Raw genomic sequence first — 17097 nt, forward strand, 5'->3', positions numbered from 1 at the left:
AATAGTGGCTACTAAATTATAATTGTATGACATATTTAGTTTCAAATAAATTCTAAAATATATACCTAAATCTAAATTTCAGGGACAAAATTAAAAAAAAACTTTTTATGCACAGTAAATACAATGATTTATTATGTTTTCAACACATTATACATAAACATATTCTTGAATATATATATATATATATATATATATATATATATATATATATATATATATATATATATATATATATATATATATATATATAATAATATATACATAGATGACATATAGAAAATGTTATACAATGTAACAAAGATAAACAAATAATGTTACCGACGATTTATTTATGTAGATGAGATGTAACAAGTTCATAATAAAATGACGAATTCACTTTTAGATACCGTCCATATTAAAGATGATTATTCATAATGTTTCTTAGATCTGTCCGTAACACGATAGATTTAATAACGACAAGGATTTCTTTAATGTATGATATTAGAAACTTTTTATTTCAGTAGACGGAGAACGAAATGTTAATGAGATAAATTATTTTAGTCACCAATTCGTCCATGTTACATACATATAATTGGTATTAGTTTATCACCGGACTGATACCAAAATATTCAATACCCTGTAATTCATTTCATTGCATTCTTTCAATACAAACATTTTCATTGAACATCTGAATTATTTTTTTATTCTTAATCGGCTATTCAGTACATAAGTATATGAAATGACAGCATACATATGTATGTACTTAAATGTTTCTTAAATCTGTCTGTAACGCGATAGATTTAATAACGACAAGAATTTCTTTAATACATACATATGAAATTTGAACAGTATTTATAAAAAAAAATTTATATTTATCCCAGAATGCAATTTTTTATGATTCTTGAGGTTAGAATTTTGAGAAAATGATTTTAAACAAATGTCACATTTGTGTGGTTTTATCCCAGCATGCAATTTTTTATGTGTCTTGAGGGTAGATTTTAGAGAAAATGACTATAAACAAATTTCACACTTGTAAGGCTTTTCACCCGTGTGAGTTCTTAAATGTTTGACAAGTGTATCTTTTCGAATAAATGATTTTAAACAAATGTCACATTTGTGTAGTATCCCAGCATGCAATGTTTTATGTTTCTCGAGACCAGATTTTTGAGTAAATGGTTTTAGACAAATTTCACACTTGTAAGGCTTTTCCCCCGTGTGATATCTCAAATGTGACACAAGATCATTTTTACGAACATATGATTTTAAACAAATGTCACATTTGTGTGGTTTTATCCCAGCATGCATTTTTTTATGTACCTCGAAGTAAGATTTTTGAGAAAATGATTTTAAACAAATGTCACATTTGTGTGGTTTTATCCCAGCATGCATTTTTTTATGTACCTCGAAGTAAGATTTTTGAGAAAATGATTTTAAACAAATGTCACATTTGTGTGGTTTTATCCCAGCATGCAATTTTTTATGTTTCCTAAGGTTAGATTTATTAGAAAATGATTTTAGACAAATGTCACATTTGTGTGGTTTTATCCCAGCATGCATTTTTTTATGTTCCTCGAGGTAATATTTAAGAGAAAATGATTTTAAACAAATGTCACATTTGTGTGGTTTTATCCCTGCATGCAATTTTTTATGTTTCCTAAGGTTAGATTTACTAGAAAATGATTTTAGACAAATGTCACATTTGTGTGGTTTTATCCCAGCATGCAATGTTTTATGTTTCTCGAGACCAGATTTTTGAGTAAATGGTTTTAGACAAATTTCACACGTGTAAGGCTTTTCCCCCGTGTGATATCTCAAATGTGACACAAGATCATTTTTACGAACATATGATTTTAAACAAATGTCACATTTGTGTGGTTTTATCCCAGCATGCATTTTTTTATGTGCCTCGAGGTAAGATTTTTGAGAAAATGATTTTAAACAAATGTCACATTTGTGTGGTTTTATCCCAGCATGCAATTTTTTATGTTTCCTAAGGTTACATTTACTAGAAAATGATTTTAGACAAATGTCACATTTGTGTGGTTTTATCTCAGCATGCATTTTTTTATGTACCTCGAGGTAATATTTTTGAGAAAATGATTTTAAACAAATGTCACATTTGTGTAGTTTTATCCCAGCATGCATATTTTTATGTTCCTCGAGGTAAGATTTTTTAGAAAATGACTTTAAACAAATGTCACATTTGTGTGGTTTGATCCCAGCATGCGAATTTTTATGTTGTTTGAGGTTAGGTATATCAGAAAATGATTTTAAACAAATGTCACATTTGTGTGGTTTTATCCCAGCATGTATTTTTTTATGTACCTCGAGGTAATATTTTTGAGAAAATGATTTTAAACAAATGTCACATTTGTGTGGTTTTATCCCAGCATGTATTTTTTTATGTACCTCGAGGTTAGATTTTTGAGAAAATGATTTTAAACAAATGTCACATTTGTGTAGTTTTATCCCAGCATGCATTTTTTTATGTTCCTCGAGGCTACATTTGTGAGAAAATGACTTTAAACAAATGTCACATTTGTGTGGTTTTATCCCAGCATGCATTTTTTTATGTACCTCGAGGTAAGATTTTTGAGAAAATGATTTTAAACAAATGTCACATTTGTGTGGTTTTATCCCAGCATGCGAATTTTTATGTTGTTTGAGGTTAGATATATTAGAAAATGATTTTAAACAAATGTTACATTTGTGTGGTTTTATCCCAGCATGCAATTTTTTATGTTGGTTGAGACTAGATTTTTGAGAAAATGATTTTAGACAAATTTCACATTCGTGTAGTTTTATCCCCGAATGCATATTTTTATGTTTCTCGAGTTGTGATTTGTAAGCAAATGACTTTAAACAAATGTCACATTTGTGTGGTTTTATCCCAGCATGCAATTCTTTATGTTTCTTGAGGTTAGATTTATCAGAAAATGATTTTAGACAAATTTTACACTTGTAAGGCTTTTCCCCCGTGTGAGTTCTTAAATGTTTGACAAGTGTACTTTTTCGAATAAACGATTTTAAACAAATATCGCATTTGAACAGGTTTTCTCCAGTATGTGATATTTTGTGTAGCACAAGTTCGGATATATTGGGAAATGGCTTTAAACAAATTTCACTATTCTTTCGGTGAATTGTTGATAGTGAAGGCTCATCGTCCCATATTACATCTTCCAATAAAACTTCTTCAGTCTTGATCTTCAAGCAATCATCTAAGCTCAGTAGGGACTTTTCGTTGCTTCGAAAACAAGCCTTTCGAAAGCTGATCAATAATTCCAGATTGGTTTTACACGAAAGACACACCGTGTCTGGCAATCCATCGCTTCTTTTAACCTGCAGATGAAAAAAGTAGGATCGAGCGGTGAGAAGAGTTAACCACAATAATTATAACCTGAATATTATAACCCATAAGCAGCGCCGACCTGAATTTGACAGCAGGTCCGAATGCGTTGCTCCAGACGCTCTGGATGAGGATCTGGTGTGGAGCTGAAGATGGAGACGGAAGATTCGGCCGGAGCTGGTCCAAGACAAAGCCTGCACTCCATCGTCCCTGTTTTGAACTCTGACGCAACCAGATCGACTTGCCTTCGCCTTGCAATTGTTTTGTGGTCTAAATTTGGTACTAGTTATACGACAGCGTTAACACTAGAGCAGTGTTTCTTAACCCTATTGAAAGAATCGCCCCCTCTACCATAGTAAAATTATCCAGTGCCCCCCCCACACAAAAAATTACTCTATTTTCTATGTATGTATTTCATGCAATGATTTTCTTTACAAATAAAAAACATGATTATTTTTATAAACATTATGTATTAATTGCCATTTATGTCATATTAACATTACATACATTATAATGTTATTTCAATTTAAAAGTAAATAATTCAATGGATGTGAATTTTTTATTAAAAAAAAAATTAATGAGATCCTTGAGCCTCATGTGACTGCGCTATTTTCGTAAAATTAGGTTCAAGTTTAGTTAAATACAGTCTCAAATCTCCTCTTTGGCTTATCTGTAATCGATTTCGGGATTTTTTTAATATATGCGTTACTGCGCTAAAGCCCTTTTCTACTAAATATGATGAAGGAAATGCTACGATGGGTAATTTTACCTCTTTCCACAGAAGAGGGTATCGATGGCGAAAATGGACCCAAAAAACATTATAATCACGTTGATTGAATACTATTTTAGCTTCACAGTCATTTTGTAGCTCAATAAACTGCTTTTTTAAATTTTGACTGACACATCTGATAAAAATGGATTAATTATCCAATCTGGTATTAAAAGTTAATACAAGTCTTTGAATCGTATTATCATATCTTCGATAAGGGCGTCAATGTGGCTACAGTATGTTTCCAAATCAGAATCTTTGAGCATATCTTCTTTTAATTGTTGTAACGAAGGAAAATGATGAAGTTCTCGCCGACGAAGATTATTTTTAAATAATTTGAGTTTGTTGATAAAGCTCAGTAATGCCTTTGGCTTTAATAAGACTGATATTGCTTCCTTGAAGCTTCAGGAGATTTTCATTACTATCACACAACAAAATGCAATAAGCAGAAAAATGTTCCCCCAACTTGTGCCCTGTGCGGCCAGCAAGGACATCCAGCTAGCTACAGGGGGTGTGAGGTCTATAAAAAAAAAAATAAAAGCATCATAACCCAAAAAGTTAACAGTACCGCAACGCGTAGAACAAAATCAAATTGAAGTTGTTGATAAACAAACAACTGCGGACAAAACATATAGTGAAGCAACTAAGTCCCAAGAAGACAAAAGCAAACAAGATATCGGGCAGAAAAAAAAATTAATTGAACCTACCATCGGTGACATGATGCAGTTGCTATGTGACTTTCAAACTTAAATAAAACAACAATTCAACTGGCCCATAACCAGAGTGGAAAAAATTGAAAATCATTCGAAATCACAAAGTAAACATAGTAATAAAAATGACAGATAATTCCCTACGCATATTACATGGAATGCAAATGGAATCAATCAGAGAGTCCATGAACTTGAAGTGTTTTTAAAGACAAACAACATCGATCTAGCACTAATATCAGAAACACGCTTTTCACAAAAAAGTTATATAAATATAAATGGATACTCAGCTTATTGGACAACACATCCTAGTGAACGAGCTCGCGGTGGTACTGCCATTTAATCAAAAAAAATATCCAGCACTTCGAACGAAAATATATCAGAGAACCATTCATGCAAGCTACTATCATCACAATTAAATATGGCAATGCTGACTTAAATATTGCTGCAGCATATTGTCCTCCAAAGCATACCATCACAGAATAGCAATTTATAAATATATTTAATTCCCTTGGGCCAAGATTTATTATTGGAGGAGACTACAACGTTAAACATACAGCTTGGGGATCACGACTTATAACTCCTGGTAAAGGAAACAACCTTCTATACATACCAATATCCTTGTTGCCTGCGATCTCTAAGCTATTTGAAAAACTATTATTAAAATGACTCGAGCCCTTAATCGATGTTCCCGACTTCCAATTTGGCTTTAGGTCGAAACATTCTACCATCGATCAAGTGCACCATGTTATTTCAAAAAATAGAGCAATCATTAGAAGAAAAAAAGTATTGTCCGGCTGTATTTCTTGATGTCTCACAGGCCTTCGACAGGGTATGGCACGAAGGACTTATCCACAAAATCAGCAAGTCACTACCTGGAAATTATGTCAAATTACTGGAATCATACTTATCCGGACGCAAATTCAGAATTGCTCGTGAGGAGGCATTCTCTAACTTTTTCACAGCCTCTGCAGGAGTACCACAGGGAAGCGTGATAGGGACTATACTGTACCTGATATACACTGCTGACATCCCGACAAGCGAAGAGACATTCATTGGAACATTTTCAGATGACACAGTCATTATGTCATCGAGCGAGTCGCAAGCGGAAGCATTTGAACGCCTGCAGCGTGCACTGGATAAGATCAGCAAATGGACCAAGCATTGGAAGATGAAACTCAACGAGCTAAAATCAATGCAGGTCACATTTGCACAAATATTTAGGACTGCATCTTGACTCAAGGCTTACGTGGAGTGATCATATTAAAAAAAATAGAACAGATTCGAATGAAACAAAGAGAAATGCACTGGCTCATAGGAAGACACTCCAAATTAGACCTACACTCCAAAAAACTGATATACCAGGCAATCGTGAAGCCAATATGGACATATGGCATACAACTGTGGGGATGCAGTAAGCCATCCAACATCGAAAAAATGCATATTAACAGTTTTATTATGTTTAAGAGTCACTATTCACGTGAAAGTGCACCGCACAGAAAATATTTGTCATCAGAGTTATCAGTAACAAAAATTTACTCTCTGTATAAAGATAAAATTTGATTTTTAAATGCTTTTTATTATTACGAAATTATGTTCACAATACATCTTATATCTATTTCAATAGCTTCTGATCTACTGATCATTTTCTATTTTACAATTTTAATTTATTTGGTTAGTAATCATAGTATTATATTATTCTAATGTAAATCTACAGCATAATAGGAAAAATAGCTCGAAAACCTATTTACAATGAATATATATTATAATATATACATGACATATAGAAAATGTTTTACAGTGTAACAAAGATAAACAAATAATGTTACCGACGGTTTATTTGTGTAGATGAGATGTAACAAGTTCATTATAAAATGACGAATTCACTTTTAGATACCGTCCATATTAAAGATGAAGACGATGGCATAATCATTGCTCTTGTACAAACATGCAGAATGAATATCTGGCAACGTCCCATTGGCTCGGAAGCTGAGAAACGAAAAAGACCTTCTTTTTTACATATAATTACTATTGTAACAAGTGAACATAAATAAAGGATCCTCTTAGTGCTAGTACACAATCAGTGTTTTCATAGAATTAAGATTAGTGATTTGACATTCGAACTGTCAAAGTGAAATGAACGCAAAAGCGACTGCCAACCTTCTCGGATGCGGATGCGAGCGTCAGATGAGCTGACAGATGCCCGCGAACTCCTCGCGAAGACCACAAACAACGGCCACGAGGGCCTTTGGCTCGAACATATGTCTAGTCGATAGTAATAAAAATTTCGTAAATAAAAAGTATTTGAGAATATTTTTGTTTGTGTGACTAATTTTAAATTTTTGGATGTGACCAGTTTTCTCGTGACCAGTTTTAGCGTGTGACTAGTTTTCTCGTGACCAGTTTTAGCGTGACGGATGATCACGAGTGACCGATTTAGAGCGACCAGTTGTCCTGTGACAGGTTCACATTTGACTAGTAATCACCGAACCGTAATAATATCGAACACGAATTTTTCTAATTTCGAATTATTGAGTCCATAATTTAATTGACAGCCAGCGAAGAAAATCAAGCTGGCAGCACTGACAAAATTTACATGCAGTTGTAGTATTGTATCAGCAGTTGACTTTTGTCGTCCTGGGTAAGTGAAATTTTTTCGTTTTTCCATCTCAATTTACATCCATAGCATATTCTATAAATTAAAACGAGCATTCTTTAAACTAATCTTGATATTGAAACGACTTTCAGCCGAGACGGTATCTTATATAATTAGACATAACCTGACCTAACCTAAGCTAGCAATGGGCAATAGTGTGAGCGCTGAGGCGCCGCCCCCCGAGTGCCCCATGCACCAAAAGCAGCCCCCACCTGCTCCCAAGCCAGCCTCCGTCGGAGAGTGTCCCGTCAAACATGATAAGGACGATATCAACCCTTACAACATGGTAACCCAACTCCATACATACATACATATAACATATGAAACATTTCCTATATAGAAATACTAAAAAACATGTATACGTTTAGATGCCACCTGCCAACCAGCAACCGGCTCCGGATCAACCGTTCTCTCTTCCGACCGATCGGCAAGTATCATCCATCCCTCGTGCCATGCCAGACGGCACCAGCGAGTTTTGGGTATATCCCAGTCAGCAGATGTTCTGGAATGCTATGCTCCGTAAAGGCTGGCGTTGGAAGGACGATCAGATCCATCAAAAGGACATGGACGATATAATCAAAATTCACAATGCTAATAACGAACAGGCTTGGAAAGAGGTGTTGAAATGGGAGGCTCTCCATGCACGAGACTGTTTAAATCCGAGATTGAAAAGCTTCGGAGGAAAGGCCACACAGTACAGTCCGAGAGCACGCATGCGGCAACTCATGGGGTGCTTACTTGTTGTCGTATCATATTTCAAATTGTAATTTTAGCTGCAATCTCATGTATCGTTTGTGTTTTTAGGTACGAATTGCCGTTCGATAGACACGACTGGATCGTCGATCGATGTGGTAAGGATGTTCGGTACGTCATCGACTATTACGATGGAGGCGATGTGGATAAGTCGCACCAGTTTGCTCTCCTCGACGTGAGACCGGCTTTGGACTCGTTCGACAATTGGTGGGATCGGATGAAAGTCATGTACATGCGTTACAAATATGAATATTTCAGCAAAGATTCGACGCAAGCTACGCAGAGCTAGCTCGTTTTGACGCTCTGTTAATGTTATCTATGTAAATGTCCGACGATAAGGATGATGTAAATATCATGTATTGATTTCGGGAATCAAATTAAACTCTTTGTTTTGTTTCGATGTGCATTTGTTAAAGCATTTCATTTTAAATGTTGATTTAATTAGTGTATCTTTTATGAATTGCCATATTAGGAGGATTCTTACAAAATTTGTAGCTGTCGTACATTTGAAAAATTATACGTATATAGAATGAAAAATTGTATGTTAAATTTTGGACTATTGTCTGCGTGTAGTTTCACATACGGAAAAATAATACATTTGATTGTATGTGTATGTTATTATCGGTAGTAATACACTTTCATGTTTCAATAACACGATTTTTGAAAGCATATTGTTATGCTTTATGTTAAATGTGTGTTATTTTGGCACAAAACGTTGAATAATTTTAAGTAGAATTGTTAAGTTATTTATCATTGTATCAATAAAATTTTTAGATGTATAGTTTGTTTATTTTTTGATTTATTCCAGTCTTTTTTACACTACTCAGTACTCTAGTAGGATACTTAAGTACATTTATACTTTTTTACAAGCTTTTTATTAGCTTCATTCTGTTAGTTCAGTGACATTCCTGCCAGTCAAAAAATTGTGATCTGATTTTGAACCACTTTCACTCTTCAGGTCGCTTTGATATCTTACCGACATACAAGGTTTAGCTAACATTGAAGTAAGTTAATGTCTCCGACATGAAGCTAAAGGAGTTTGATCATTAACGAACTCATTAAAAATTACATCGGAATCTTGTGTCAGATTGAAATGATGACAGCTAGCTATTCAAACAAGTCTTTCTACCGCTCTTTCACAACTCACAGGCTAATCCGTTATAACAGTTACTGTTTTCACTCATTTATTTAGATTATTTTGGCCGGTCTTAAATTTTCTTAAAAGCAATAAGTTCATAAATACTCTACTACAAAATATTTTTTCAGATTTCTATGTGTTTTGGATAAGCTATGTATGTATGTATGTATATAAAGCCAAAACCTTCTGCCCTAGAGAATCAAGCTGTGGAATCAAACAAAGGCATTATGAAGCTTCACACCATTTTGGTTAATATTTCTAACGACCCTTCCAATTAATCTAAAAAAACGAAGTATCAATAAAAAGCTAGACATTTTATTTTACATAGATATATGTATACCAGGAAGGCCTAACTGGTAGACCCCAATGCGCCTTCCTAGACAATTAATTATAAACATTGCAACATTTTTATTCCATAAATAGCTGTATTTCGAGAGGCTGAATAACACGAAATTAATAATTAATTAATGAATCCATAGAGACATCTATTGTTTTAGATTTGCACATAAATTTTTACATATTGTACATAAATCAAATTCAGATATTTGCGACAGCGGATAGCGGGTAGGATGGTTTTAGTCAATTTGATGGAGGAACCGTTTCAGCAATGAAACCAGATAAATTGGCAAACTCTGATAAGAAACGATCGACTTGGAGTCACAAATATCCAAGTCTGATCAGCAGTATTAAAAATTAGCACGGGATCGAACCCGGTAACCTCTCGCTACGAAACATAAATGCAACCACCGAGCCATACTGCTCGCTATGTCATCATCATCATTTACAGCCATTCGCCATCCACTGCTGGATGAAGGCCTCTCCAACACGCTTCCACTCGTCTCTGTTTTGCGCAACACTCATCCATCTCATTCCACACATTTTCCTAATTTCGTTCACCCATCTTCCTTGCGGTCTTCCTTTTACTCTTTTGCCTTCTCTCGGGTACCATTCAAGCACTTCTTTTGTCCACCTTTCGTCCATCCTCCTAGCTACGTGACCCGCCCATTGCCATTTCAATCTCTTCACTCTATCCACTATGTCCACTACCCTTGTCATATTTCTCACCCACGTGTTCCGCTTTCTGTCTTTCCTCGTTATGCCAAGCATACAGCGTTCCATACTTCTTTGAGTGCATTGGATTTTATTTAGCATCTTGGCGTTCAGTGTCCAAGTTTCACATCCATACGTCATCACTGCCAAAACGCATTGATCAAAGATCCTTTTCTTCAGGCAGAGTGGCATTTTTGATTTAAAAACAGCATTCATCCGTCCAAATGCACTCCATCCTAATTTCATACGTCTCTTTATCTCTTCATTTTTACTACCAGACATGTCAATTATTTGACCTAAATATAAATAATTATTTACTACTTCTACTGGTTTATCATCTAAGGGGATGCTATCAGGCATGCAATAACTATTGAACATTAGTTTAGTCTTATCTACGTTAATTTTTAATCCTACTTTTCTACTTTCCCTGTCCAGCTGTGTTAGTCTGATAAGTAGGTCAGCTGAATCACGAGCTACTAAAACTATATCGTCTGCGAACCGAAGGTGACTCAAAAAGCGACCATTGATGCTTACTCCGGCTGTATCCCAATCCAAGTTCCTGAAAACTCCCTCAAGCACCGCATTGAATAACTTGGGCGAGATTGTATCTCCTTGTCTTACTCCTTTTCCTATGCTAAATCTATCTGTACCTGAAAAAATTTTAACCGAAGCTGTGGCATTCTTATATATTGCAGCTAACAGTCCCACATAGGGTTCCGGCACTCCCTGTGTTTGTAGAGCGTTAAGTACTGCATTATGACTAACTGTATCGAAGGCTTTCTCATAATCGACGAAACCTAGGCACAATGGCCGTTGATATTCGTTGGCGCGCTCGATTACTTCGCCAACTACTTGGAGGTGGTCCATTGTGCTGAAATTTGCCCTAAACCCTGCCTGCTCTATAGGTTGGTTCTCGTCGAGGATATTCTTCAGCCTTTCTGTAATAACCTTCGTGAAGAGCTTGTAGACCGCTGAAAGTAAACTAATGGGTCGGTAGTTCTTGATATCGCTTTTGTCGCCTTTTTTGTGTATTAAAATGATAGTTGCGTTATTCCATCCTTCTGGTATAGCTTGGTTCTGGATGCATTTGCTGAAAAGCCTAGCTAAGATATTAATTAGGGGGGGGCCGCCACATTTTAGTAAGTCAATGGGAATATTATCTTCCCCTGGGGTTTTACCGTTTTTTGCAGTTTTTAGCGCGGCCTCTACTTCGCTAGGCAATACTGCAGGAACCCTTTGGCCGTGTGTCGATTCCGGAGCGGGAAATTGACCGTTGTTGTTCTCGTAAAGTTTTGCATAGAACGTATAAACTCTGTCTATGATCTCTTCTCTATTCCATTGAGTATTAATCCCTGATCACGTTTTTATTTTATTTTATTTATGACTCGTCTATTTTGGGTGCAAGTTTATATTTTTATGATACCTTGGTAAGTGAAATGATATAAAATACAATAGGGAAATATGTATATACGCAATTTTGCGTCATTTGTCGATGTTTTTAGACTTACGGTGATACACCTGTTGCATTCGCCTCGTATTTATTTAAAAGTTGGCGTTCAATAGCGTTCCACTGTTACGAGAATAGTTTTAAGTTAACTTTATATTTATACAGGGTAGTTTCGTCGGATAGATATATGAGCGTGGGGGGGGGGGGGGGGGGGGGGGGTGAGAAATAACCGTAACCGATTTATCTGGTGCGCTATATTTCACTCCGGGACTATTTTCGATCGTTTTTGGGTTCTCCTATTTAGGTTTTCGTTCACGATTCAAATATCATGCTTGGTCAAATCCATCAGTTCCAGGGTTTAGAGAGAAATTACGCAGTTCAAAGGGTGAAATCGTGCGTATACGAAATATTGAACCCCCTTGAAAATATAATAGAGCGAACGAAACAAAAGCAGAATGCTTCGTTTCCGTTGGTCCTATAATAAGAAATCTATATTCGATTATGGGGTAATTCCAAATTTTCCTCTCCTACAGCTCCTGTCACATTTTTGGTCGATCTTTCAATATTTTCATATGTAATGTCTGTATTTAACTTATTAATGTTAATGGTTAAGATGCACTTTTAATCGCAAATCATGAACGAAGAATTTTTCTCAGCTATAATATTGTGGGATTTTATGTGTGTGGGAATTGATATGAGTGAATGTAATGAGTATAATGTTGAAGAGTAATGACAAACAGTGGTACACATGAGTGTACGGTTCGGTGATTACTGGTCACAAATTACTCGTAACAAAGTCACTAAAATCTCTATAACGGAACATCTGGCAGCCGAAAAGTCCATCATACTAACGATAGCTTGGTGATGGTTACACGACAATTGGTGCAAGTAACTATGCTATCATAGTAACGAGAACTTGAGTGCCAAATATTGTGTATTCGCGATTTTCATGGCAAAAATTGTCTTTGTGACCACCCCAATGTGGCGAATAGTCCAATTACCGAGTGTACACTGTTAGGAGTTTGCAGAAGTGTGTGATGGTGCGTACGCACCAAGCCAACGAACGGCCCACAGGCCAACTTTTAAAACCAGTAGCGTACAAAATATCGAAATAAAAATTAAATTTAAAAATTGAAATTAAATATCAAAATTAAAACTATTATTATTATATTAAAATTAAATAAAATTATAATCATTATATTAAAATTAAAATTAAATATTGAAAGTTAAAACAGAACATGCACAATTTAAATAAATTTTCGAGATTGACCTAAAATTAGATCATCAACAATCACATACAGGTAATCCTCGACTTTTGTTTGTCGAAGATGTTTTGACTTACGAAGATACGCACTAAGATCGAAAAAAAATCAAAGAATTATTATTTTTACTTCCCCGTAATGCGCAGTTACTAAGAATATATCATGTATTAGTATGGGTGATCCAACGATGGAAGCTAACCCGGGGTGTTGTCGGTCACATCAAACGGATTTTTTTATTCTTCAATTGTTTCTCTCGTCGAAATAAATCAAGTAATTAAATCATTTCAGAGGTAAAATTTATCGGATAATGTGTGATTATTAATTTTATTTCGACGAAAGAAAAAAAACCCTTTGACAAATCACCGACATCCGACACCGCGTTTTTTATGAATTGTTTTTTTTTTATCGATCATCCACGTGGAAATACAGTAACATCTCGTGACGACTTTAACAATATTTTTTTTTCGCTCGTAAGCAGAGAAATTATAATATTTCTCTGGTTTTAAATGCGAATCGTCGTAATTCAAAACATTGTTGTAATTCAAAACATCAACGATGATCTAATTTTAGCTCAATCTCACTCTTTAGCTTGATTTAGATATTTAATTTCAATTTTAAAATTTAATTTTTATTTCGATATTTTGTACGCTACTGCTGGTTAAAAAGTTGGCCCAAAATCGTCGTTGGTTTAGTCCGTAAGCACCATGACGCCAACTGACAGTAGGTAGCGGTTGTGCCGCTGGCCGGATGCGCATGCGCATCGAGTGTATACGTTATACTTCAATAAACGTGGATCATTAATATAGATCGCCTTTTAATTGTCTCTCTCCTGCAATCCTCCCTATACCCAGCGAACCCTACAATATGAAATGGACTAGCTGAGGTATTAGCAGTGATAATATTTACTTCGCATCGTGTTGCGTTATGTCTCACCACTGTACACGCAGTCTTAAACTTTCACGGGTAGTATTTCTGAGATTTTAGAACTTTGACAGTTTTAAACCGATGTCTATTACCACAGCCATATCCAGGGGGGTTGGGGCTATAGGGGCGCTAGCTCCCCCTTAAATTAAAAAAAAATAGCAAAATAGCACAAAAAAATTATAATTTTTTATTTTAATTCAACTTTCAGTTGCAAGTTTTTTTAAATAAATAAATACTTAGAAAATATATGAAAACGTAAATTTGTTTTTTTTTTTTATTAACAATATGATAAACTTTTTGTATAAAACCGTACTGCAGCCATAATTTTTTTTTGAAAAAATATCATTACGGGAACAACAGGACGGTGTGGTTTAATGCACAACTATTTAATACGATGGCCGAGAAGGAAGTAAAGTGGTAGCCACCCATATGGTCGAATTGAACTCTCAGGTTGGCGACCCAAACTCGACCATCTTGTAGAGCTCCAACAGCATTATAAATTAATTTGATAATTTGGTCAAAAAAAAAAAAACATAAAAATGACGCAAAGTCGTCAACTTGTTTTGAAACATAAGTTTTGAAAAAACGCTTGGTGGGGTAGAGGAGGCGGGGTTTTATCTGTGTTTCAGCCCCCCTCTCTAAATAAATCCTGGCTATGGCCGTATTTAGTACTCATTGATACATTTGGAGAATTCCCCTCCCTTTCTTTTTTCTGTCAGTAAGTCCAATTGGCATTTCAAATATAGCTTGTTTTATCTATGATGGCCCACCTCTCACTAAATTGGAAAGATGCACATGTTAGAATTGGGTATGTACTTATTATTGTTTCTGTGCATATTCAGGGTTAGGGATGAGCCAACGTAAATGGTATGGTTTACACAAATAAATAAAAATGTTGAGGGACTCTATAAACTACACATGTAGTATATGAATTGTGAAGATTAATTTACTATTGGTATTATGGGGGTATGACGAGTGAGACGACTGTGTTGGTAATACACAACTGTTGTAAATTTCGGCAGCCGGGGAGGAAGTAAATGCTTACCGGCGAAGCACAAGCCAACCGATGATTTTACGGCCCGTACCTCGGGGCTGCCACAGTATCATAGCTTATATAATGTTTATTGAATTCATTAGTGCTATTTTTTACAAGGCTTTTCTTAGTCTTACTTATTGTTAAACCTCAGTTAATTACTATTTTTATCGCTAGTGGGAAGGTGGGACTCGGCCAAAATAAGAAAACCCGTGCGTCGTGAAAGGGTTAACCCTATCGTTTCGGTAATATTTTTGCGTGACGTATAATGAGCATGCGCGTCAAGTGCGACCTTTGGGCCATAAATCACAGCACAACCGGAACCGAAGGGCTCGCGTCCGACTTGCGAAAGGAGGGGACGGGAGAAAAGTGAAAGGGGAGGGAGTGAATGGGGGGAGAAAAAAAACGGTTCGCCGCTTTCGATAAGAATAAATGCGCGTTTTAAGTATCTTCCGAAAGCGGAATTTGATAATGTGTTCCGCCGTAAATTATAGTGCGGACACTCGACCGCGTTATGTATGGCCGACGTTCGCGTCGTTTAGACCGTGCCGAGCTAGAGCGCGCGCTTTTCCAACGGCCCCGCCGAGTGATTTAAGTCGTTTCGTACCCGACGACTATTTCTCGCACATTGGGTAATATATGTATGTACGTACGCTCTTTTTTTACTCCCCCCCCACCCTTTCCAGGTGAGTTTCAGAAATGTGACGCGTGAAAAATGCGCCCTTTCATGCCGAAACGTGCGTCGCTCAATAACGACACTCGCCCGGTTTGGAAAAACCCGCGAAAATTCAGTTGACGCCGTGGAAAATTCACTCGAAGGCCTTCTCGGGCTGTTAATAGAAAAAATCTAAATTCATCACGCTTTATGTTATGTAGTAAGTTCATTCGCTTTGCATATTCCAATATACATATGTTTGAATACACGAAGGTTGAAAGTTTTTCACTTGTCACTATAGCCTATTGAAGTTAGCCTGCAGCATTAATCATCAGCCGAATCAAACCGACGGATCCACGCGCGGTTTGCTCGATATCATATCCAAAAAAAATGTAAAAATGATTAAACTTGAACGATAGCTTATGTAAAGGTTCAATCTTCAAAATTTACTTTCAACTTGGCATCACTACTTGATGTAAGCTAAGTTAAACGTTAGTGATTTAAAGCTTACGAGCAATTAAAGGCTTAACTTTCAACTTCCAATTATATGCACATTAACATAAATGTGCCGATGACCTTAAGCTTTTTATGACAGTTAAGTCTCATAGTGACGCAGCCCTTCTCCAATTGGACTTAGATGCGCTGTCAAGTTGGTCTGTCGATAATAAATTATTTTTTAGCATTCAAAAATGCTGTGTTCTCAATGTGACAAGATCTTCAAATCGCTTGATTTATCCATATCGCCTAAGTGGTGTTGAATTAAAGTTTGTAGATGAATATTGTGATTTGGGGGTCTTGTTCTCGAATAATTTTCAATTTAAACGACACATAGACAATATTTGTTTGCGTGCAACAAAAATGCTGGGATTCTTACTAAGAGTTAGCAAACCTTTCCAGAGTACGTTGGTGCTTAAAATTCTTTATGAATCTTTAGTGCGTAGTATTCTAGAATTTTCTTCTATTATATGGAATCCTACCCATATAACTCATTCATTGAAGATTGAGATAATCCAAAAACGGTTTCTCAGATATCTTTATTTGAAACAGTATGGTTATTATCCTTGGCTATATCCTAGTGCATTCCTATTAGGGGCGTTAGGTTTCAACTCATTGGAGTCTCGTCGGAATATGTTACTGGGAAGACACTTTTTTAAGCTGTTGAATGGGATAATACACAATCCTCAGGTTCTAAAGGAATTTAGGTTTAATGGACCTTGTAAATTCAGGGACTTGAGAAATCGTGATTTGTTTGTTCCTCCTGTGGCTCGCACAAATATGTTGTCAACGGCTCCTATATCTAGAGCGATATATCTGCTTAACAGGATTTCTGGTGAAATTGACCTCTTCAATATAAAATATACTAATCTGGTTGAGTGGT

General features: G+C 35.8%; 3 protein-coding genes and 1 long non-coding RNA gene across 4 annotated transcripts; 1 reads left to right on the top strand and 3 right to left on the bottom strand.

Annotated features, from left to right (window-relative positions):
* Nucleotides 1-688: 688 nt before the first annotated feature.
* On the bottom strand, nt 689-3640 carry LOC143921052 (uncharacterized). The gene is made up of 2 exons (XM_077444154.1): nt 3408-3640; nt 689-3318 (listed from the first exon to the last, which is right to left on the bottom strand). The coding sequence occupies exons 1-2, from the start codon at nt 3528-3530 to the stop codon at nt 991-993; spliced, it is 2451 nt and encodes an 816-aa protein (XP_077300280.1). The 5' UTR covers nt 3531-3640; the 3' UTR covers nt 689-990.
* A 143-nt stretch (nt 3641-3783) lies between these two features.
* On the bottom strand, nt 3784-5808 carry LOC143921055 (uncharacterized). Its single transcript, XR_013261389.1, has 3 exons — nt 5757-5808; nt 5415-5676; nt 3784-4614 (listed from the first exon to the last, which is right to left on the bottom strand). It is a non-coding gene; the product is annotated as an uncharacterized LOC143921055 (long non-coding RNA).
* Nucleotides 3900-4360, bottom strand: LOC143921683 (uncharacterized). Its single transcript, XM_077445036.1, has 3 exons — nt 4278-4360; nt 4095-4230; nt 3900-3995 (listed from the first exon to the last, which is right to left on the bottom strand). Exons 1-3 carry the CDS (start codon nt 4358-4360, stop codon nt 3900-3902), a joined length of 315 nt encoding a protein of 104 aa, XP_077301162.1.
* Nucleotides 5809-6694: 886 nt separating the features above from the next.
* Cchl (Cytochrome c heme lyase) lies at nt 6695-8999 on the top strand. The gene is made up of 4 exons (XM_077444160.1): nt 6695-7442; nt 7550-7743; nt 7826-8187; nt 8262-8999. Exons 2-4 carry the CDS (start codon nt 7603-7605, stop codon nt 8497-8499), a joined length of 741 nt encoding a protein of 246 aa, XP_077300286.1. The 5' UTR covers nt 6695-7442; nt 7550-7602; the 3' UTR covers nt 8500-8999.
* Nucleotides 9000-17097: the final 8098 nt, after the last annotated feature.

Source organism: Arctopsyche grandis, chromosome 13 (assembly GCF_051622035.1).
Source record: "Arctopsyche grandis isolate Sample6627 chromosome 13, ASM5162203v2, whole genome shotgun sequence".
Lineage (NCBI taxonomy): Eukaryota > Metazoa > Arthropoda > Insecta > Trichoptera > Hydropsychidae > Arctopsyche > Arctopsyche grandis.